Source organism: Hetaerina americana, unplaced genomic scaffold (genome assembly GCF_022747635.1).
Source record: "Hetaerina americana unplaced genomic scaffold, ioHetAmer1.1.p SCAF_31, whole genome shotgun sequence".
Classification (NCBI taxonomy): Eukaryota; Metazoa; Arthropoda; class Insecta; order Odonata; family Calopterygidae; genus Hetaerina; species Hetaerina americana.
Genome location: NW_027286886.1, coordinates 4,345,580 through 4,368,920, shown reverse-complemented (window position 1 = coordinate 4,368,920; position 23,341 = coordinate 4,345,580). Strand labels below are relative to the sequence as shown.

General features: G+C 42.1%; 1 protein-coding gene across 1 annotated transcript in view; it reads left to right on the top strand.

Moving 5' to 3' along the window:
- The first annotated feature begins 9,862 nt into the window (after positions 1-9,862).
- Positions 9,863-23,341, top strand: part of Reck (Reversion-inducing-cysteine-rich protein with kazal motifs) — a 173,244-nt gene continuing 159,765 nt past the window's right edge. The window contains exon 1 of the mRNA XM_071589030.1: positions 9,863-10,021. Within this exon, the coding sequence (XP_071445131.1) occupies positions 9,928-10,021 (94 nt within the window). The 5' untranslated portion in view covers positions 9,863-9,927. The remainder of the gene's footprint in view (positions 10,022-23,341) is intronic.

Genomic DNA, 23,341 nt, shown 5'->3' with positions numbered 1-23,341 from the left:
GTTGATAAGGATTGAGAAGGTGAAGGGTACAGAAGGTAAAACAAATGAGGAAGTGCTGGGTATTTTGGGGGAGGAGAGGAGATTGTTGGGAGATATCAAAAGGAGACAGGAGAAATCAAAAGGAGACAGGAAAAATTGATGGAAAGTATATTGATCGGCAGTGAAATGTTGTGGACTGTAATAGGGGGGAGAATGTTAGGCAAACGAGGAAAGGACAGGATTAGGATGGGATGTTGGGCGGGATGAATGGAGGAAGGAAGTATACGGAGTTGAAGGGGGCTTGCTTTAGAGTAGGTTGTTGGGTTATGTTTTGTCAGGAGAGACAAGCTATTTATTTAGTGAAGGATCTCAGGTTTTCCCGGCGTATGGTATTCAAGAAGTTCTCTCGGGTTTCCCACCGGGTCAGGTTGCAGTACACCGACGTTTCGAAGGCTGACTCTGCCATCGTCTTCAGGGTGAAGTGTCACTTCTTGAAGAGAGAACTTCTTGAATATTTATTTAGTAGTTGCGTCCATCAAAATCCTACCTTAACCGGTAGATTACCTTATTAAAGACACATGCTTATGCTCTTCTTGAAGATATATGGTATGTATCTTCTTAATTGGGCGCTATATCCCCCAATGCGTTTTTGCTTCTTCAGCAATAAACGCCCATCCTCCATATTTTGAAATATCCTTCCAGTTATTCATTCGTCGTAAATTCTCCATGCCTCTGTCTTTACTTAGGTCACCCTCTGACCAAATTGTCATAAGGTATCCATTCATAAATTTTCTTTGTGGAGCTTGCCATTCGTTTCATGTTACCTAACTATCAGTTCCATTGTGACTTTCTGATTCGGGCTATGGTTTCGTCAATTATGAACTTAATAAAATATTCTGATGTATATGTATCGATTTAAATACTTGTAACACATATAAAAGGACACTCATTCCATGTGTCGTCGTTTTGTCGATCATTACATCTTCACCAGACGAAGAGAAATAAAGCTTATGAGGAACTTTTCTATAGGTGGGGTGAAGGTGGGATAGGATTAGAGGAGGGAAGTGACAGGAGTTGAAGGGAGAGCGGGTGGGGGTGTAATAAATACAGTGATGTATGAGAGGAGGCAACTAATTGTGTCACTGTGTTTCCATGAGTCATGTTAATGCTGGAAGGTTCAAACCCTTTGCACCATGTTCATCTGGGAGTAGACAGATGTGCCTGTATTCCATCTCGCGGGTTCTCACTTCGATTGTGCTGGAGGATGGTGAAAGGAATTTAACTATTGCCGCGAAGAAGCAGTCGTCAAACGATTGACAATAGAAGGCGATACTTCTGGGGATGGCGTGGTTGAGGTAAATAACCGTTATTTTTGGATAGTGATGGTTATCCATACGGAAAGGAAAGGGGTTTGGTGCATTCTCCAAGGTAAAATGCGGTGTGCAGAGAAGTGTACGAATGACGGCAGCTTGGGAGTGACTAATTGGTTGAGAAAATGAGTGCGTGTGGGTGACGGGATTGAAGTGAACACTTGCATCTTGGGCCGTTATATGGTATAAAGCAAGGTTGAAAGCTGCTGGCCAAGTGAGATTTCAGGAAAGCTGTTGATTTGAGGTTGTTCCCCAGATTTGTGGGACGTTTGAATGTGACATAAGGTTATTGTTTCAGAATTATTTTTTTATTGCCTTTTCTGGAGAGGCTAAGAGTTCTTTATGTGTCAGATTCTGTGTACGCGTATGATATAGTTGGTGATAAAATATAAATTAACAAAATTATTTAGTATTAGTCTTAGGCGAAATGAAAGGCTTAGGATAGGTGTTTGATGGACACGGAGAATACACGCTGCTGTACTCCTAAGCCCTAACGAATTGATACAGCATTCCATTGAACTATCCTACATATTACAATAACTCATTTTTTAGCTCAATACAAGTATGATTTCCTTATTTCCATCCAATATGCCAATTCCCTTTCTCCCTCTATTGCCGTCTTCGGCATCTCATTGCCTCTTAGTATCTTTTGCACCCACTTGTCCGTCCGTCTTCGAATTTCTTCCAACATCCTTCACTCTTCTCCTACCTTGCCAAATTTCATCGCTTGTTTTCCTCTCCATTCATTTTATTTTTTTCATTCTTATCCACACCCATGTCTCAAAGGCCTCCACTCTGCGCTCATCCTCTTGTCTCAACGACCAAGTTTCTGAGCCGCATAAAACTCCGCCTCATATTATAAATTTCTCTATAATTTTCTTTGCATCTTTACTCAAGGTTCTTGTCATCAGCTCTCGCTTCTTTTAATTCGCTTCTTGACGCAACGCAATTCTTCCTTTAGTTTCTCCACCACCGTTCATTAAAACATTCCTAAATGAGTAACCCGTTCAACCTGCTCTATTCTATGTCCCCAAACTTTCATGTTTGTCTTTGCTTTTTCATTTCTGCAGAATTTCGCTGCCTACGTTTTCTAATGATTAAGTCTCATCACGTACATATCGCTCTGATTCTGCAATGGTCTTTGTAATGATTGTGACCCTGTGATTAGCTGGCTAATTAACATTTTATCAAACACCAATTTAATTGGTTTGATGGAATCGCCACAAACATTCACTCCAGGGTTTCACATGCCTCCTTTACAACTTCCTGTACATATACATTTATTTAAAAGAACATGTAAAAATGGACACTCCTGATTTCATCCCCTGCCAAGCACTGCCCACCCCGACCCTATTTACTCTCCACGCATGTGTAGTCCGAGACCTGCACAGGTTACTGATGAGTCCTTTATATCTCTAGTCTACTCCTATCTTCTACAGAATCTTCATTATTTCTACCTCTTTGCTCTGCTAAATGCCTTCTCATAATCTACAAAGAATACAAATACATCCTGGTGGTCTTCCTTTCCACTAGTCACCTCATTATTCTGATAGCATCACATGTGCTCTCCCATTTCTAAATACACAATGACGTTTTCTTAAGCATGCACTAATTGTCCCTCCTCTCCATCTACTTGTTTATGATCTGTGGCACGACCTTTATCGTGTGTCAAATCAAACCTTCAGTCGTTACATACCGCTATTTTTCCCTTTTTTGGTATTGGTATTAATACTGATCTAAGTTTTCCGGCCAAATCTCTCCCTCATATATACTATGAATGAGCCCAGACAATCTTCTTTCTCCGTTTTCCTAATTTCTTGTATATATTTCTGTTGGACTGTAATAAATTTACGCAGCCATCTTTGATTTAATGTTCTATGATGCTTTTTCTATCTCGCTTTCATATATCCCTGGTCCTAAGCTATCATTATCAACACCATATTCGCTGTCTATGTCCATAATGCCTACATATTTTATCATATAGTTCCTCAACGTATCATTTCCATATTCTCAGCACCTCTTCTTCTTCCATTAGTGGTTTAACCGTCGCTTCTCTAATTCTATGGACACAATTACCTTTCTTACAGTCTGACAGTTCCTTCACCTTCCTGTATAGCGCTACCGTTTCATCCATCTTCATAATCAAATTCTATTTAGCCCATGGCTATTTTTCTCTTTTCCTTTATAACATTTCCGTTACAGTATTGTTTGCCCTGCTTTGTGGTTTTCAAGCTTCTCCTTCCATCCCTCGTCTCTATCTGTGCGGGGACGCCTCCGCTGCCTGCAGCGGTGTGTCGCATACCCTTACTGTGTCTTTGGGGGCAGGGACAATGGGTTGCATGCCTACGTGATGGTGGAGTTTCCCTTTCTTATTTTCCAGTTCTGCGTGACCTTTCTTGTTTTGGCAGATACCTCTCGCATAAATGATTTTGGTTCATTTTATTTCCTTTTTTCGCATAACAGGTAACTAGCTTGTAAGGTGAATTAACCCATGTTTTGAATTTGGTCTTCCTCCAGCATGTATACTAGTTTGCAAATTATGTGATATTTTTTCATTAAATATGTTTTCCTTTTCACTTCCTCTCCCATATCCTCCCTTTTCTCTCAACCTTCCCACCTGGTGCTTGCACCCCCTGCCACACTCCTATTTGGCTGCTCACGGGGTATGTTGACGTCGATTTCAATTATATTCCAATTGCTTCGTTCGCTCCTTTATTTATTTACTGTTGGAAATACTCTCATCTTTCTTCCACCATATCCGTCCCCTTATCCTCGCTCAGAACTTCGTCTCCAGGTATTCCTTCCGTCTAGCCCCAATTGTCTTATACGAGTAAACTCCACGAGTATATTAAATATTGCACTTCATCAGCGATAAACTGTGATACAAATCCGCAACTGCTCCCATAAATTTAATGTGAATTGATCACGGTATTCCTAAATCTATGCCTAACAATAATATAGCCTAACTGATACCTCCGTGTTGGTCTCGGAATTTTTCATGTGTGCCTACCTACGAGCTTTGGTGCTTTGATTAGGACTTAATTATAATTAGGCTATTTCTCATTCAAAATTCTAGTTTTCTCACAGCATTCATTCCTTTCCCTTAAACCGTATCTACTGCCTCACTGCCATCTCTCCCTTACCTATCACCGCATTCCCATCCCCTATCAATATCAAGCCTTTTCTTCCAGGTACATTCACAATTATTTGGTCTAGCTGATCGTATACGCCATTTATTTTTCCTCCCTCTGACTTCATGTTGGCTTGTACACCCGGATTAACACTATATTCACTGATTCGGATGTTATTTCTGATAACATTATTCTGTCATCCCCCGGATTCACGTTCAATACCCTTCTCCTCATTCGTTCTATGGCTGCCCCACGGTGGCTCACCACCTCTTCGCTGCAAAACTTTCTAACTTTCGTCCTAATGATTTAAGTCTTAATTTATTTTCAAGGTGAGGTAAATCTTCTCTCTCACCTTCTCTGCTGCCATTCTCTCTCTGTTATGGATATAAATATTATATATACATATATAGTATAAAGTAGTAAAGAGATACAGTTTTGGTTTGTATTTAATCGGAGCCCCAACCACCTCTCTCGACGGAGGGAAGAAAACACTGTTCTCAAACCTGAGTTTTCTTCCCTCCGTTGAGAAAAGTGGCCGGGTCATCGAATTATTCAATAACCAAAACCATGTGTCCTTTTATTTTTTGTTTCTAAGTTTTATATCTCATCGCCACACTTGCGAATAACCTTATGTTCAATTTTGTGAGCATAAAGGGTGCGCTCCGAAAGCACTGCAATTAAATTTTCCGCGCCACTCTTATTTATTGGAGTAGGATTAAACCACTTTGAATAGGTGGGGGAGACGCTAAGCTTTGCCGCAAAAGCGGTCACAGTGCTCTCTAAGCTGTGGAAGTGGAAAGACGTCAGTTATTGTAAACCTCTGCGCGCCGACCGTGTCACGAAAAAAATGGAATCGACGATTGAGCTACGTTACGCGATCAAGTTTTGCAACGTATTGAATATGAACCTCATTATTTGGACAACGTCATCTCTGGTGATGAAACCTGGGTTTTTGAATACGACCCATAAATAAAACGCCAAAGCTCCGAGTGGCACGCCGACCAGTCCCCCAAGCCCAAAAAGGTAAGAATGAGCAAATCAAAAGTGAAAACAATGATCATAGTCTTTCCCAACAGTAAAGGAGTGGTCCATAAGGAGTTCGTTCCTCATGAACAAAAAGTTAACGCTACCTACTACGTGGATGTGCTGGAAATACTACGAAAAGGGGTCATCGGGACAAGAAAAGACATCTTTGCTTCCTGGCCACTCCATCACGACAACTAGCCTTGCCATATCGCGCTACAAATCCGTGAGTTCCTGGCCAAACACCAGGTGCCAACGATGCCCCATCCCCGTATAGTCCTGACATCGCCCCAGCAGACTTCTCTCTGTTCCCTCGGATTAAGGTAGCCCTGAAAGGAACTTGCTTTCCGTCCATAGAAGAGATCCAATCAGCCGTGACGAAGATCTTGCGAGATGTCCCCGAAGACGCCTTCCAGGGCGCGTACCGGTCATGGTAGAGTCGCTGAAAAAAATTCGTAGAGGCCCAAGGACAGTACTTGGAAGAATTTAGTGTTTGTGCAAATATGTTCAATAAATTACTTTTAAAAAATAATTTCATTACCTTCAGAACCCACTCTCTGTACGTGTGGGTGTTTGTGTATATATATAAACACACACGCCTTCTTGTATAGCGCACCAGTTTCACCCTTCCTCTGAAAACTTTCCATATTCTCGCACTGCGTCTTCCACCATGCTTCTTTTGCTTAATTTGTTACTCGTCTCCATTTATTATTTAACTCTTTGTGCAGTCTTTCTCTGGATTCATTTTCCATATCTTTGGTATCCAAATTATTACAATGGTAAGAAAAGTTGAAGTTGCTCCCATACTTCCAATACTTCGAATGGTATATACATACGCCAATACTTCGAATGGTCACTGTGACCAGATGACTTGGCAGTCGTTTCACTGGGGCCCGCACTTCTTAGACTACCTTTCTGCTGGTTACTGGCCTTCAACTATATTGCAGACGTGGCCTTTCTAGGGGTGGAGACATTGTCCGAGACGCTCTTGTTATCTTCGGGATGTGAAAGCCACTGTCAGCTCAGCGTACATATCGTCATAGTTTAATGTAATCCTGAGTATGCAATCAAATTAGGGAATCCCTGGAATAAGTGGCAATGGAACCATAGTCTCTTATGTCGACTTTAACGGTGCAGTTTTATGACGTAGATTTCAGTATTCTCTGTTAAATCTTTGAATGCAGGAACTGTTTGGTGTGATCAGTGATGAGTATGTTCAAGTACTGCAATCTAATAAATACCTGTTCGTTTGTTTCATCTCTAACTTAATTTCAAATTCCTCATATCCTGTAATTTGAATGCTCTCTACTGGCCTTTCTGTAATTTTTTAAAGTTTAAAATTTATCATAGCTCTGCATAAATCTATTTGCAATATTGCGAATCAAAGACTACACAATAAAATACTGGTGCATATTATCAGATTACATTATTACTTAATGCAACTTGGGCAAAGAATGGAGACCAACCAACCCGGGGCCCAGGATGGGAAATACGTACATGGTAACTAACCTTTTTAAAGCGAGACATCCTCTGTGCTTTCACATTTTTTCAACAGTTCGATCAAGACGCAAGAAATGTTTATATGATTATTCTTTAAAAGTTTACTCCAAGCTTATTAGAAATTCGACTTCCGCCAAGCAGTTAAGCGCCAATTAATGAATTAAATAACATAAACGGAAAAGAGGATGAACTGGCACAGGATGGCAAGCCATTTTGCATTTTAATGAAATGGAAGAATAACGTATGTTGTTTCGTCAAACTAGTCTCCATTCTTTTGGCAAACTGGTGCTGCTATCAATGGCTAAGGTCTTATAACTTAATGCATGACTCATATATAAAACTTCCTGCATTAAGTCTTTCTAGTTTATTAAAAATTCCTTTTGTTCTTCATTCTACTTATATTTAATTTCATTCAGGATTGTTAAGTAATCTCTAGTGTTAGTTTTATAGCAAAAAAAGAACATTTTTGATTTATTTTTGCGTTTCTGGCTTCAGAGATGAGGGTAAGTTTTTTCCAGGAGTTTCTCTTTACGTAAAAATATTTTTTTATGGTCAAAAAAGGAATCTTTAAAGGAATTATTTTATATTCCCGCTATTAATTATTTTAGCCTATTGTAAAGAGGCAAGATTTTTCTCAATATTTTGAATAATCTAGAAACATTGAGGAAATAAACGACCAACGAGAACAAAATCATCGATATTAGATTTTTAGATTGAAAAATATCGATCAATAGTAGTACTAGTATTTAGGGGAGGCGACCGACTGCTAAGGTCATTTGCGCCATCAGGAAAGGAAGGTAGGAGAGGAGCCCGGCGTCGTTATTAGTCTACTCTTATCGAAAGGCCCCAAGGGGTCCGCAGTTTTCATCCGACGCACTCATTCAAAGTGCTCTCCACAAACCACCACAAGTGGAGATCGGATTACCACTGAAAAAATATCTATCACCTTCAGGATTCGAACCCGGACCCTCTCAGTGGGAGGCCAGTATATTAGCCACCGCACCACCCCGATCCCCTCATATCGATCAGATTTTAGGACAAAAACTTACGAAGGATTATTTTAACCCCATAACCTTCCATCTCGTCTCCGAAGATACCACATTAGAGAGAATGTATAATCATTAATCGCCCTTGTTGGCAACTCGCCGTTAGTTAGTTAGTTAGTAGCACGTAGTTATTAAGGGAGGCGACCGACAGCATAGGACATTAATACCATTAGGGATGGATGGAATTGGAGGAAGTATGGGAAGAAGCCCGGCGTTGGCATTAGCCTAATCTTAATGAAAGACACCAAGTGGTCCACATTTTAACGTCCCATCCGACGGACGGCGTTCTACCTTAAAGTGATCTCCATCTCAAGTGGGGATCGGAGTGCCACTGCGAAACCGGACACCACCTGGATTCAAACGTAGATCCTCCGGATGGGAAACTAGCACATTTACCCACTCCCCACCCCGATCCCCCTGTTCTGCCTTTGGAGGCCGCATCTCATACTGTGGAGACCATTGCTACAGTGCATTTTTCTTATACGAGTACATGGATTCTACGAATTCAAACGTGTCAGTTAACGGGACAGAGGAAATACGTACAACCAGATAAAGAGTTTAGCAGTAGAGAAAACTGGAGGGGACTATAAAGCACAGAATAAGGCCCTTGAACACATGGTATATTTGGTATTACCATTACCCTTTCTCACCTGTCTTCCGGTTAGGTTAACGTTCTCTATCCACAATAATGGAAGGAGTTTTTAACCTTTTGGCTACAAATATATTCTAAAATGTCACTTCAATATATTAAGTGATTATTAAGAAATTAATAAAAAGGTATATAGCGTAAATATATGCACTAATTAGGCTGTCAGGTAGCCCTATACAAGTATGGTATCACTATTTTTGCGTGAATGGATTATATTGTATGTACGTATGTAGAAATGATTTATTTAATATATTTACATCTGTGACCAAAACAGTCCGGTATGTATAGTATATGCTTGTTGTGTTCCTATATTGATAAATATTTAATTTCTGGTGCGTTAAACAAATTTTACAGCAAATTAAATATACTAAATTAAGTCATTTCTGGTGCGTTAAACAAATTTTACAGCAAATTAAATATATTAAATTAAGTCCTGCGGTGTGACCAAACGTTATATCTTGGAAATGAATAATTCTGCTATTGTTCCAGAGGATCTTATGCCCCATTCCATTCCATCCGGAAGAGATAATGCCGGAAAATGTAACTCGGGTAGTCCCAGCTCACGCAGAACAAGAAATCGTAGGAAGTTTGGACGCCCGTGCGCTTGCACGATCCTATAAAAAATACCCCGAGAGCAGACATTTCGGAGGAAAATCCTTCTGGTCAAGAGGGCGGATGTAAGAACCCTTGTAGCCGGCCTCGCGTCCCTCAGCCGGGCAGAGCACGGCCGTCCGCCGCGCTCTCTCGTCCTCCTACGTCGTCCATCCCCGCTCACGGAGAAGAGGGCGCAACGGGGCCGTGTGACCCCTCCCCCACCCTCTTACAATGCTCAATTCCCCTCCCTCCTCACCGCCACCACCACCGCGCCATCCCTGCTTATCATTTCACACTTGCCCTCTCCCACCTCCGCCCGCCCCCCGTGGTCCCCAGAGACGCGACCCACACCACAACTTCGCTCCCGGAGCAGCTCCCCACACGTCGTCGTCGCAGCCATCGTCGCCGGGATGGAGAGTGGGAAGGGGGCGGCGAGAGGAAGAGGGGCGTAGCGCGGCGTGCGTGCGAGTGTCGACTTGGGGGGGGATCGAGGGGGAGGAGGGAGGCGAGGAGGAGGGTACGATGACGGGAGGCGGCCAACTTCAGTCAGCTGCGGTCGCCAGGGACGGGAGGGTCGCTGGGCTTTTTGTCGTGGGGGTTGGTTGACAGGCGAGCGGGTTCGTCGAGTGGTAGTGATGGCGACCGGCGGCGTAGAGCACGCCCTTCAGCCGCCGCTGCTCCTGTTGTTGGTGCCGCTGCTGCTCTTCGGGAGCCACTCCGCGGCTCAGGGTGAGTTCTCCTTCGGCAGCGAGGCCTCCTCCATGCGGGCCCTCTCCCCAGCAGCACCTCTCTCAGCAGGCTCTCAACAGGCTCTCTCCCGCTCCGGACGGTAGGGATGAGTGGGGAGGGACGGTCCATCGAATTGGCGAAACTGCCCATCCCCCCCCACCTCTTCCTTCGGGAGTAAATTTTAGGAGTGACGTAACGCCACGCGCGCTCAACTGGATGGAGTGACGGCCCGCTCCGGAGGGCCCGCTAACATGGGCGCCTCCCGAAGGAGGAGCAACACCCCACAAACCCTTCCATCTCTTACCACCCGTGATCCATCGCATCCCCCCCTCACAGCCTGCTCTACTCGCTCATTCTGATTGTATGGATGCGGATGTGATTGATATGCCCGCGACAACGCGAAGAGAGGGAGACGGATGCAGCGTATAAGACTCCCGTTTCCTTATGGTGGGCGTCGTCGGCGCGGAGTTAGCCGACCACCCCTTGGTGTTTTCGTGGTGCCGCGACCAAGTCGTGGACGCGCCATCGCTGTTGCCTCCGAGCTCCCCGGGAGCGTTCCTCGTGATGAATCAGCGCGAGCCTTTTTTTTCCTATTCCTTTGGGAGCAGCTTTCATGTATTTTTTTTCATGGAGCTTGATAAGGGGAATAGCCGATGAAGCGTGTGTAGTACGCGACGTTGTTTGAATGAATGCTTGCGGGAAGGTCGACCGGGCAGTTCCGAAAATCCCTCTCTGGTGACAAATGCTTCATCGCTCCCGACACTGGCTGCGAGGGTCATAGGGCTCCGTGGCGAGAGATAATTTTCTTTTATAGCGCATTGCTCCAGTGGAGGAGACTTTCGGAACGTAAATGTGGAGCGAGCTGGGATATCTTCACCAAAGCTTTTTTTAGTCTGTCCAGGAAATGGACTCGAGTTTTGTTGCAGTAGACGTTGCAAGTGGTCATGTTTTCTCTTCTATAAACCAAGAAATCTGTAGAAAGTATTCAGTACGCTTATAATTGCCATAGGGTAGTAAATATTGTGTTCCTTGTGCTCTATGAACTCACTATAATGTAGAGCCAACATATTGAAACACTGTTCATCCTGATGAAATTCTAATTGGGCAGGATATTTCAGTGTTTCAGTTGTACCCTGCGTGCGTAGACTATTAAATTTAGACTAGGATTCTTTGGAGTTGACAAGAATCCAAGAGATGGAACTCCAAGTAGGCACATGGTGTAGAATCTTACCAATGTTCAGGGAAGTATACGCCTTGAATTTTTAGGGAGGGAAGAGTTTCTATCCCTGTTGGAGAACATACTTATACTTAGTTTTTCCCTTTAAATTTCCAAAGGTTATTTATAATATACTTAGTTTTAGTAATTATTCTGATCGACTTATGATGATAGTTAACTCTAAATTGCGAGAGGAGGAAGTGACATTGCTAACGGAGTATGCGGTGCCTACAATAATTTAAATACCTCACATAAAGATTCAAAGAAGGTTGAACGAATATTGAGTTGACTGACGATTCTCTAAGTGAGAGAAACGACATTGTCAGGTGCCTATACCTCTATCACAAGGGTTCGGAGGGATAAGTGACTGTAACCAGAGTACTCACGTGAACTAAAATACTGCTCCTTTTGCGCAGGATATTATGCCCGTTTATTTTTCTAAATGCAAGTAAGTTGCATGTTTTGTTGGATAAAGGATTGTTGCAGAATTTGTTTCCATTCATGTCTTAGAGAAGCAGTGGTCACCCTCCTGATTCTTTTACGATTTTTGTGCATGGGATTACAAGGAGGACGCAAAAGTCGTCGAAAACAGAGTGGTTGTATTCAAGTATATTTCGTCAGTTTTAGGTGAAATTAACAGTGGATGTTGACTTAAGCTTATCATTTTGGTCAACAAATATTTTCACTATAAACTGATGAACTTAGCAGTGATAAAAAATAAGGCTGCCTTGTTGTAGGAGATAATATGAGAAATTATTCTATGAAACCGATACATGCTGATTTACTCCATTTATTCGCATAAATTAGCCCAATATTTTCCTTATAAAACTCCAATGTATTTTACCCTAATTTTGAGCTGTACATCGAACTCTAGGTCGTGATAAAGTCAATAAAAATGAAAGAAACAATTTTTCAGCAAAGATAAGACAGGATTAATTGTGAATAATAAACAGAAAGGTAACGAAATAATTGGCCTTCTCGAGGAGTCGGACTGTCGGCCTTTGTTACGGGAATCGGATGCTCATCTGCGAAAAGGCCAAGGTCATTCGAAAATATTATTTAAAGATGTCATAGATTTGGATAGTGTTTACAGATATATATGTGTACTGCTAATCGTCAGAAAGAATATTTTCAATTTTAATGTGTGAAAAACAAATGACAAAATTCGAATGACGGGAATTTATTTTAGTATAACGTAATGTGTAGCGTATTTTAATAGCATTGTGCAAGGGCCTCTCATAGAGGTCCTCCCTTAGAATCAATACGTCTAACGTCCACTATTATACTTAAGCGTAAGAGACGAAATGCTGCCGAAATTCACATGCCTGCGTAAGCTACCAATGAGCCATCAAAAGTGTTGTTTTTGCTCACAAAGTCAATGAGTGTTGCCGTTAACTTTTGGAAATAAACGCAATGAACAGTATAATTTCCCGGTGGTATTCCTATGAGACGGAGTCGTTATTCCTGGATCTCATGGACAAAGAAATTAGCTCTCGTCCGATGTAATACGTCAATTATTGTGGAACAAGCCCGAGAATAGTTACGAAGAACAAGGATCAGGAGGAACAAAAATAAGTTGAGAAAAAATAGCGGGAAGAAATCCGGTGCCATCTCGCACCTACTTTTAGAGGAAGGCACCCTAAGGTTGTCCCCAGATTCGATGTTCCTTGAGATGATCAAGGCGGTTCCCATGAGGAATTTGTGAATGCTTTGCCCACCCGGTGTGCTTTCCTAATAACATTCAAGTAGAAGTCTGAGTACCAAGGAAAAAAATTTCCACCCCCGGGAATCGAAGTCCAAACTTTCAGCGTGAGGAAACCGGTCGTAAGCCACCAACCGATCGTGGATTTACGTTATTTTCTGCTGACAGTTTGGGGCATGTTTTACCGCGCATTTCGCGTTTCGTTTTTTGTAACCGTTTAGGAAGTGGGGAGCTGCGTCAAGGAGGTTTTCCTTCCATTTCGAAGCCAGCCTTTCGAATCCTCCGGCAAGCGGTGGGCCACGCCGCTCCGGCGGGGAACTGCGGTGGCCTGGGGTCGAGGGCGAGCGGGCGGACGCCGATGGCGGTGGGTGGGGAGAGGAGTTGACTTATCTAATTCCGTGCTAATTATCCACCCACGCCAATGAGAAGCAGCGACTACAGGCCTCGAGCGTCCGTGCTGCTCCCCTATTACAATGGTGGGGTTCAAGGCCGCGGATTTGCGGGTCGGAAGTCGATGGGGAGCAAATGATTATTTTCGGGGGGCTGTGAATGTATCTCACGAATAATGAGCAATATTTGTCAGGCAAAATATCACCACGGTGCTCTGCACGTACGGATATACGTCAACCCACTAAGTTGGCGGTAAGACGCCATTTTGCTTGGGCGGTATTGTAGCTAAGACATCTGAAATGTCGGTCAGGTATGCCACAAGCTGCCCCTTCTGAGTCACATATTAAACTCTGTGTCGTTGGCGATTCCAACAGTAATTATTGTAAATTAATTAGCGTTCTAACTTCAGTGCAGGTTTTTGATGGGAACGGAGGCTATCTATAGCTAAATCCACACCCCACATAACACTACACAAAATATCTTGAAGCATCGTACATTAGAATAAACCATTCACCTTCAGCTTCACGTAATTTCCGCCTCATTGCACTCCGACCAACATGCCTTATCTTCGCCTCCTTCTATCCCACTTGCCTTTTAGCTTACTTTGATGTCTTTTCCTCCTTGAGCTTCCTCTTTTGTTTTAAATTCTGTGCATTATATTATTTCTATTCTTATCAAAATACAAATCCCAAAAGCTTCAATTATAAGCATACGGGTTTAACGAACAAGATTCCTAGCCGTACAAAACTACCCTCCATATGAGAGTTTTCACTAAATGTTCCATTTCCTCTTTTTTAAGCTGCTTGTCATCAACTTCCTCCTCTGTGGCAAAGCTTCCTTATCTAAAGCAGTCTTGATGAGTAGAAAAGAAAATACTTTGCTATTTCACACGATATAAATTTATTTGCAATCGATCTCGATACAGAGTATCATCACCCGGCGATATGATGATACTCTGAGTCAAGAACGATTGCAAATAAGTTTATATTGTGTGGAATAGCAAAGTATTTTCTTTCCTTCTCACCATGGAGGAATTTCACAAAATAATGGCCACCATTGCGTAAAATAGTTTTCTCATAATTTTCTAACCATTAATGACCTGCTTTACAGTTTCTGCAGTTTTCTCCCGTACAATCTACTACACACCATCTCCATTTACAGCATTATCTAAATGATTATTGCAAGTTATTTCCCTCCCACTCTAATTCTTAGCTTAGCGTTCCTATTTCCATAAAAATATTTTTGCCTTCGTTTTATTTTCTTTGATTCCCATCCCATGAATAATATGCTGCTTCTTTAATCCGCTTAGCAATGATTGATATCCCTTGGCTGACTGGTTAACATAGCATTGTCCATCAATTATTTCATGAGTTCCCCACTTACTTCAGCTTCAGCCTTTTCCATGCTTTTCTTAACATTTCCTCGGTACACGTATATGTTAAAAAGCATGGATGATAGTCGAAACTACTCTCTTACCCACTTTATCATCACGGCCATCCTGGTTCTCCATCCTCTACCCACTCTAATGATTTCTGAGACATATTTTCAAAAGGTTACCTATCCCTCCTGTGGGCTTTTATTTTCTGTAATCAGTTACATTATGCCCGATTCACTCAACCCTTCGTCCTTTCGAAATGCAATAAGCAAACAGTTACATCCTGGTTGTAATCTATACTCCTCTCAGTGATTTCATTATATCCATGACACAACATGTTAACCTGCGCTCTCTAGTGCCATGATGATCATTCCCTAAGTAATATTTTGCCTCTTCTGCATCCTTCTTTTGTTCATCTTAAATAGGCCATTGTAGTAATAATCCTGACATTTAATGTCTCTATTCCAAAATTTGCGGTCCTCTTCCACTTTTTTCTTTTTCTGCTTCTTTCAATTCGGCTATGCAATTACTTCATGTGAAGGCGACCGCAGAGGCCTTGGTTACCCTACTGGCGACACCCACCCCAATGGGCCGAGAGCTTGTAGCAGCGAGGACTCATATGGACATGCATCTGCGCTCCGATAATTTCGTAGAATAGTTAATTTTGATGACATCTCGCTGCCTTCCTTAGTTGCGTTTTAATTGTTAAATGTTTGCCACCCTGGGATCCGAAGCATTTTAAGCAATTTCTTTTAAGCAATTTTTAAGCAATATCTTGCATGACTGACTATAGAATAAAAGAATATTATCAATGCATCTGTCAGCACAGCTCTAGGGACAATGAGAACGCGCAAGCCCTTCCACTTAGTCAAAGTTGCATTCCATGTGAAAGGCCCGCAATATTGGTAAACAGTTCCAGGGGTGTAGTAGTGGAAAGAGTCCATAATTAACCAGGGATACAACTTGTATAGCACTTTTCCACAAAATAAAACTTAATTGTACGACGCCCGTTTCGGCTCTCAGGGCCATCCTCAGGTACAAGACTTATACCTTAGCACCACCCCTCCCCTCGCGTCAGCCTTTCGGTTATCCCCTCGCGTCCCTTCTGACCCCCGATCAACAGTGCAGATCCAAAGTACGGGGGTGACCATCGTTCGTTCGGTTGTCGCTTGGCAAATACTACGAAGCTGCATGGATCCGTGGTCGTACGGCCGCCGTGGTATCGGCGTTCCCATGAACAAAATTCTCGATGGAGTTTATTGACGGTTGTGATGTTGGTGATGCTGTCTTAACCTCGATCTCCAGTGCTGGAAGTCGATATAGGATTACGATGCGGACGGGCACTTTGACCTTTGCTTTTGACGTAAGCCATGGGGGGAAGGAGTGCGGGAGGGGGGGCAGGCGGGGGTGATGGCGACACCACGAGGCGGCCACTCGCGACCCCTGGACTTCAAGGCTAAACCTGTTACAGAAATATCAGTCATTTGAGTTTAATTAGGACGCCGCGAGAGCCAATCCGAGCCCCAACGTTACGTTACCCGAAGAGACCACGGTGATGAGCTAAGAGAGTAATGGACGGGACGAAAAGTACGAGGGATATTTCTCCCAGGCTCAATTTGTGAGAAGTCTGGAGGAGAAGGGAAATAAAATGTTGTGGACACTCGTTATACGAGAGTTGGGCCACTCAAAAGAATTCCCTTGAATTTCATTCACCTTTTGTATAATTAGTTTGCTTCTCGCCCAAATCATCCTTTCTCTTCCATTTGTACGAAGCAAGTAATCGCGTGCCTCTTCCTAAATTAGTAGTAATACTATATTACTACAAGAGTAATGAAGAGTATGAGTGACATTACAATAAGAGTAATGACTGTTATGAGTATTCATATGTAATATTGCGTTGGATATATCGGAAAGATTGCTTCAAAGCATGATAAATTTATTAATAAGGATTTATTATCTCTCTGCCGGAAGCTGCTCTTGCCCTGCTCACGGATTTGTAGGTTCACCTCACTCGCTAAGGGTCGCGCCTTCGCCCAAGTCGACACCCTCACACGAAATGTCGCCCATGCCAGTTATATACCTTATTTTGGCGAGGTTGCGCGAGGAATTGTTATGAGCATATTTAAGACGCAATTTTTCATGTGATTTCATTGAACATGTAATGATGCTTTTGTTAAAGCTTTAGTATGAATTTTACATTTCACATAAAAATGTTTAGTCCGTGAGTGTTTTATCTGTTTCCATGTAATATATATGACGAGGAACCTAAAACGAGCAACCATAATATCTGTGTCGAATACATAAGTGCTGCTGCATAAATCATAAGTCCTTGAGGTAAAAAGCCAGTTATTGATTCTATGGGTCAAGATTCAACTTTAGAAGTGTAATTGTGGTGATATGAAAGACGATATCGCCATAAACATGCAATTTGGTTATACTGCATGTGTACAATCTACAGTGTTATGCCATGCTAAGAATAAATCCTTTTCTTTGTAATTTATTATAATTTGAGAGTTAAGCGTAACAACTTTATTGTAGGTGATCCGTGACCACTCAGACATCGCAAAGATTGGAGGTCTTAGGGATCCGCATGTCTTAGTGATCCGCATGTCTTAGGGATCCGCATTGTCCTTGCGAATGTCTTAGGGATCCGCATGGGCATTTTAGGGGTCATGCCCAAATCTCCGATTACCCGATATTTTCATTGTATCAGTTATTATTTGGAGAGGATGAAGTTACACATTTGCCGTAATTATGTTATTATGCATCCAGTTTAAAAAATAAAATCTCTTAAGTGCAAAAACATCAGCCATGGAATTGATAAAATCTTCATTGTGCTTTAGAAATGGATTTAAATCTTATCAATATTGTTTGGCGTACTTTATTACTTGGAACATTAAAGCAATTATGTTCTATACGGTCATTTATGAATTTAAAAAATATTTGATGTTTACTTCTGAATCGTTTAATCGTACCTTCTGTTCCATTAGATAAAAGTTTGGCAAGTTCAAGACTGTATCACAGAACCCAGCAATGGCAGTCATGCCATGCATCGATACGGGAGTAAGATAAAACTGCTGAACGTTTCTGCCTTTCGGTCTCGGAAATAACCTGCACCGGAAGCATTCCATGCAGTCTCGTAGTAGAAAGGAAAGCTGCATAAAGTTATGGCAGTTAAAGTTGTTTACCTTTGTCTGGTTATGATGGCGAATTTAATCCAGGTGCGTAATTTGATCTGTCAACAAAGTTTTGGGTATAAATTCTTTTCTTCGTGGAAGTGCTTCCATCCGATTTCATTTAAGTTTTCCAACTCTTTCCATTTTCTCTTAAGTAAACGTATGTTACTCGAGCAGATATTCTTTCTACTCGTATATGCATGTATGTTTCTTTCAATCACAACGCATCCTGGTAGTTTCCAATACAATTGGCTTCCCACCCAGAGGGCCCGGGTTCAAATCCCGGCGCTGTTGAATATTTTTCAGAGGTATCTCGATCCCCACTTGAGGTGCTTTGTGGAGGGCACTTTGAGTGAGTACGCCGTCCGTCGGATGGGACGTTAAGCTGCGGACCCCTTGGCGCCTTTCGTAAAGAGTAGGCTAATGCCGACGCCGGGTTTCTCTCCACCCTTCATCCTTTCCTATCCATCCCCTATGGCGCAAATGACCTCAGCTGTCGGTCGCCTCCCCTCAAAACTACTACTACTACTCCAATACAATTACATGCTCTACATGCAGCATTACCAATAAAAAAATCTGAACTTTTTTTACATATACCTTATATTTACCCGTCTCCCTACAAAAGCTTCAATTTAGTGAAGGTATGTTTCTTCAAAATATATCTGCACATTTTTTTAATGTGTATCTCTCATGAAAGTTTGAATGTGGTTACTCCTTAATAGTTAAATTGTTCTCAATTAATTAATTCAATTCCTTTAATATTAGTCATATTTAAATTTAAGTTTATGTCTCGATTTAAAAAATGTGCTATGAATCTCAAACCTTGTGTTTGCACTAGGTAATGCTACTTTGTAAGTAAAAGGGGAGCGTGCCTTTTTTAGAGTTTGTTACAATTGGTGGGTATATTTAACGCGGAATTCCCTTGCCGTGGAATAGAATTGTTACATTATATTTTGCAATTTTGATTCCTATAAATTTATAAAAGGGTGGGTACAGAACCAACAAATTGCTCAAGTGGGTAATTTTCCATCGCCCATCATTTAAGTAAATTGTGATTCAATGTTTAGTGGGTTGTAATCAGGTATTACATATGACTCGGTAGCATTGTAGGTATGAGGCCTGCGTAAGTGTTCAGGGATTTGGAGACCCTTTCAGAGCAAAGTAAATTTTTCGCATAGTAAGAAATTTGAAAAAGTTATATTCTCTCCCTTCTATCACAGTGATCAGAATGAACAATCGGCCTGTGTATTGATTACGAAAAATTACATCGAAATATTGTAATGAAGTTAATAATTGGATTCCACAACTTAAATCCTTTAAAAAGACAGTTGCGAACTAAAAGGGTAAAAGCCCGTGATAATAGCCTTGTATTTCCCCTGGAGGAAATCTGTGCCTCGGTAAAGATTGAGGATAAAATGGTAATGTTAAAAAAATGAGACTTGTTTAATGGGCGTAGTAGCTTGATGACGTCGTGACTTGTTAGATTTTGAATGTTTAGACCACCATCCGGGTGGTCTTTTTTGTAGCGAGGATTTACGCTCGCGAGTCCTTGTATTCCGAGCTCTACTATTGTGTCAATAATTGGAAGAGAGACGCCTCGGCATCGTTGTGCGATATCCTCACCCTGAGGACAGATGTGCACGGTGTTCGAGTCTTCAAGGCGATTCGAATGTTGCCTTCCCATTCGCATGTATTGCGCGGTTGGAATCGCACCGATGTGACACGCACTGCTTTAACGCTGAAAATTCAATCGTACGTACAGGTTTCGTCCGGAAAATAAGTGTACTGAGCTCAGGAAAAAAAATTTATTACACTTTTACATATCTTAAGCTAATATTCCTCAAAATAGGACCCTTGTGAGTCGATACACTTGTTCCAGCGGCGTTCCCATTCCTAGAACGCTCCCGCGAAGGCATCATCGGGAACCTCTCGAAGACACGTCGTCACGGCCTCTTTGACGGCGTCCAAAGTCCCGTATCGCGTTCCTTTCAAACTCCTCTTTATCTTCGGAACAGAAAGAAGTCCGGTGGTGCCAAGTCCGGGCTGTAGGGTGGGTGCGGCAGCGTTGCCACGCCGTGCTTGGCCAAGAAGTCCGACACGACAAGCGCGGTGTGGGACGGCGCATTGTCGTGATGCAGCCGCCAGATGTTTTTGATCGCTGGCCGGACGCGGGCGACTCGTTTTCGAAGATTACACTGCTCTGCTATCATCCGAACACTAAGACGACGATCAGAGTTCAGTACATCGCGAACTTTTCACACATTTTCGTCGGTGAGTGTCGTTGATGGGCGTCCAGGCCGTGGTTCGTCGTCGACCTCTTCTCTGTCTCCACGAACATCTTGTGCCACCGAAAGATCATGTTTCTGGACATGGCTGACTCCCCGTAAGCCTGGTTAATCATACCGACAGTTTCGGTAGACGATTTCCCAAGCTTTACCGCAAATTTGATGGAATAACGCTGCTCCAAAAACTTCGGCATCGCGTTCCGTGACGTGGGTCGAGCGTGGAGGTTCGCGTTAACAGAGCTCCTCACTACACCACAGCTCAGAGCCGACTGCCTTTTTCAGCGTCGCTTGCCAACATACCCCCCTCCAATCGCAGCCCGTCAGAGCGGTGCTGGGCGCGCCTGGAGCGGCGGGAAAAAATCAGTACACTTATTTTCCGGACGAATCCTGTAGCGTGAAACTGACCGGCAAATCTGACCGATGGGTCGCTCTTCTGTGTGTGTGCGATTTAAAATTTGTTCAACTTTCCCTTGTTTTTTTTGACAAACAATTTTTAAGACGTAAACTTGAGGCTTTTAATTTGTTTTTAATCACCAGGAATATTTTTGTGTGCAAGAACAGCATTGATATTTTGTAAAAGATTATTTACAAACGCTTTAAAAGTGGATTAAATTGGGAAGGGAGGATTGGATAATCAGACTTTGCATTTCGTAAAGATGTTAAGCTGTCCAAATACAATATATGTGCATGTGATGAACTAAAACAATCCGATAAAATCGGTGTAGACCCGTACACAATTCTCGACTTTTTAAAAATTTAGACAACGCCCAATTTGAGGAAACCAAATTAGATTGAATGAAATGTCCGTTTTGGTAATTTTACATTCTAAGTCTTAATCGACGTAACGTGTGCTTCAAAACCTGTGAATTTTGCCCATTCTTTTCATTCTCCGCGGCATTCATCTTTTCCCCGCATTGCTTTCTCCGGGTATGAATGGGAAACGCGCGTGGTATATCGGCGTGCCCTCGGCCGTCTCTCACGCCGTCCGCAAAAAGAGCAAGTCCGCCTTCCGCCTGGCTGAGAGCAACGGCGGTCGAATGGTCGCGCGGCGGCGGCGGCAATGGCCGGCGGTGCGCCGTCGACCGGCCGCGGCCAAGGGGGGAGGGGGGGGGGGCGCTCGCGTATTTTTTTCGCTTCCACTGCGGGGACGGTTCATTGACGGAGATAGAACTGCGGATGCAGTAATCCCCCCATCACAGTTCCCCACGGATGGGCGATTTTACGACTCCCATCGGAGGGAGTCCCGTGGACCGCGGGCGGACGGAATTCCGTGGGCTTCGTCTGCTTCCCTACGCACAGGAGAAAAAAAATGAAGCGGGAATTATGGGAAACGTGACCTTCGAAACACGAGAGACATACTGCATTCATATGGCAAACCAATATATTCGAAATACTCATACTATAGTCATGAGAGGAATAATATTGGTGTCAATGGGTGAATTATTATCATCCTATGTATTTCTATTATTATTTTTATATTATAGTTGTATTTGGCAATAACATAAAGACATATATGCATGAGTGTGCGTATTCAAAGTAGGATTGGTTTTGAATAAACGAGCTCGTGCTATTGTGACGAAAATTAAAATATATAAATATGAAGAAATGCTTATAAAAAAGTAAAATTATTTAATATTTTGAAGCAACTAAAATATATATAAATATTCTTATTTTTGTGTTACATTTTGTACTATATTATATTACGTATATTTAGTAGTTGGATTGGTGTTTGTTTTAAGCTAAACCTTGTGACCCATTGTCTGTGATTCGATGATGATGGCCAGATGTTTTTTGCACGTTTTATAATGTCGGCAATATATGACGAAAAAAAGGATATACCTATTTACTGTGCCTTGACATTTAATATAGGTAAAATTAATTTCAATTTTCGAGCATTGGTACTTGAATCAAATGCTCAATAAATATACATTTGTGAAGAAAGGTCATTGTTATGCCATTACGGTATTGCGATTAGAAACGAAATTGCAAGCATGCATATATTTGCTAAATATTTGGTCACCCATCAATGATTTTTCACCATTCGGCGGGAGAAAAGTATGGCTTGCAACATGCGTTTGATTCTGAGTAAGCAATTGAGCATTGCTGAGTTAAAGGTATCATCTGAAATGCCATGGGTGTTTTCCTGTGAAGTAATTAATCTATTCAATAAAGGAGAGGAGGTCAGAGGGCCTCTCGATAGCTGTCGAAGATGAGATATATTATGGAAAGAACTTGTTAAGGAAGTCATGACGTTCGGATTTTCTTTGTCCAGAAGTATAGTCGACACGTTGATGGTCGCTCCTTCATGACCACTATTTTGAAGTCGGCGTGATGTTTTTTCGTCTTGCAGTCTGCGTTGAGTACTATTTCGAGAACCAATAGTATTTCTGCACAGTCAGAGCTGATGGTTGTTTGTATTCTTCCTGACTTCGTTTTTGCTTCCATAAAGTATTCTTTCCAATGCGTAGTGATTGCTCTGAACTCCATTTCAAGTAGTTGCTTTTGACTTTAATATTTTTCTATCAAATACTGCTTTTATATTTAATTAAGGCTTCAATGCCGGTGAGGTTTTTTATTGATAAGGCATTTAGTGCGCTTGCAGGAAAGAGATGCGATCGCATTCGAAGCGAGTGATAAAAATTAATGGAATTAGAAATGAAGACTTATTGAATTACTGAGGTTGATAGGAAAAATTCATTTCCGAATTCGCTACACCACAGATTTGTCTTCATATTTAATGGTTGTATTGATTATTCAAATGAGACGCTCAGTTTCAACATATCTATGTTCGGTGAGTGAAATACAAAGTTTTGATTTATGATTCTCTGAATTTTGATTTATTTCTAATGAATGTTCACGAACAAGAACTCCATTAATTTCTTTGGCGCAAATTTTCCGATGTGCCACATGAAATACGGAACATGCTACTACTGGGATAAGGAACAAGTTTTTCGTATTATGGTGTGGTTCCCATTTTCATTCTTCCTTCCGCGTGTGAGCTGATGAGTTGACCCTGGACGGTGGATGTCGTTGAGGAAAGAGTGCTATATCAACAGAACCGAAAGAAATTCAATATGCTCTTTAGACGGCACTGCTTCGCTGTACCTAATGCCGAGGCGTGCTCATTGACAACGGTCCAGCAATATAGCTGGTAAGGAGTCATTATGTATCAAGAG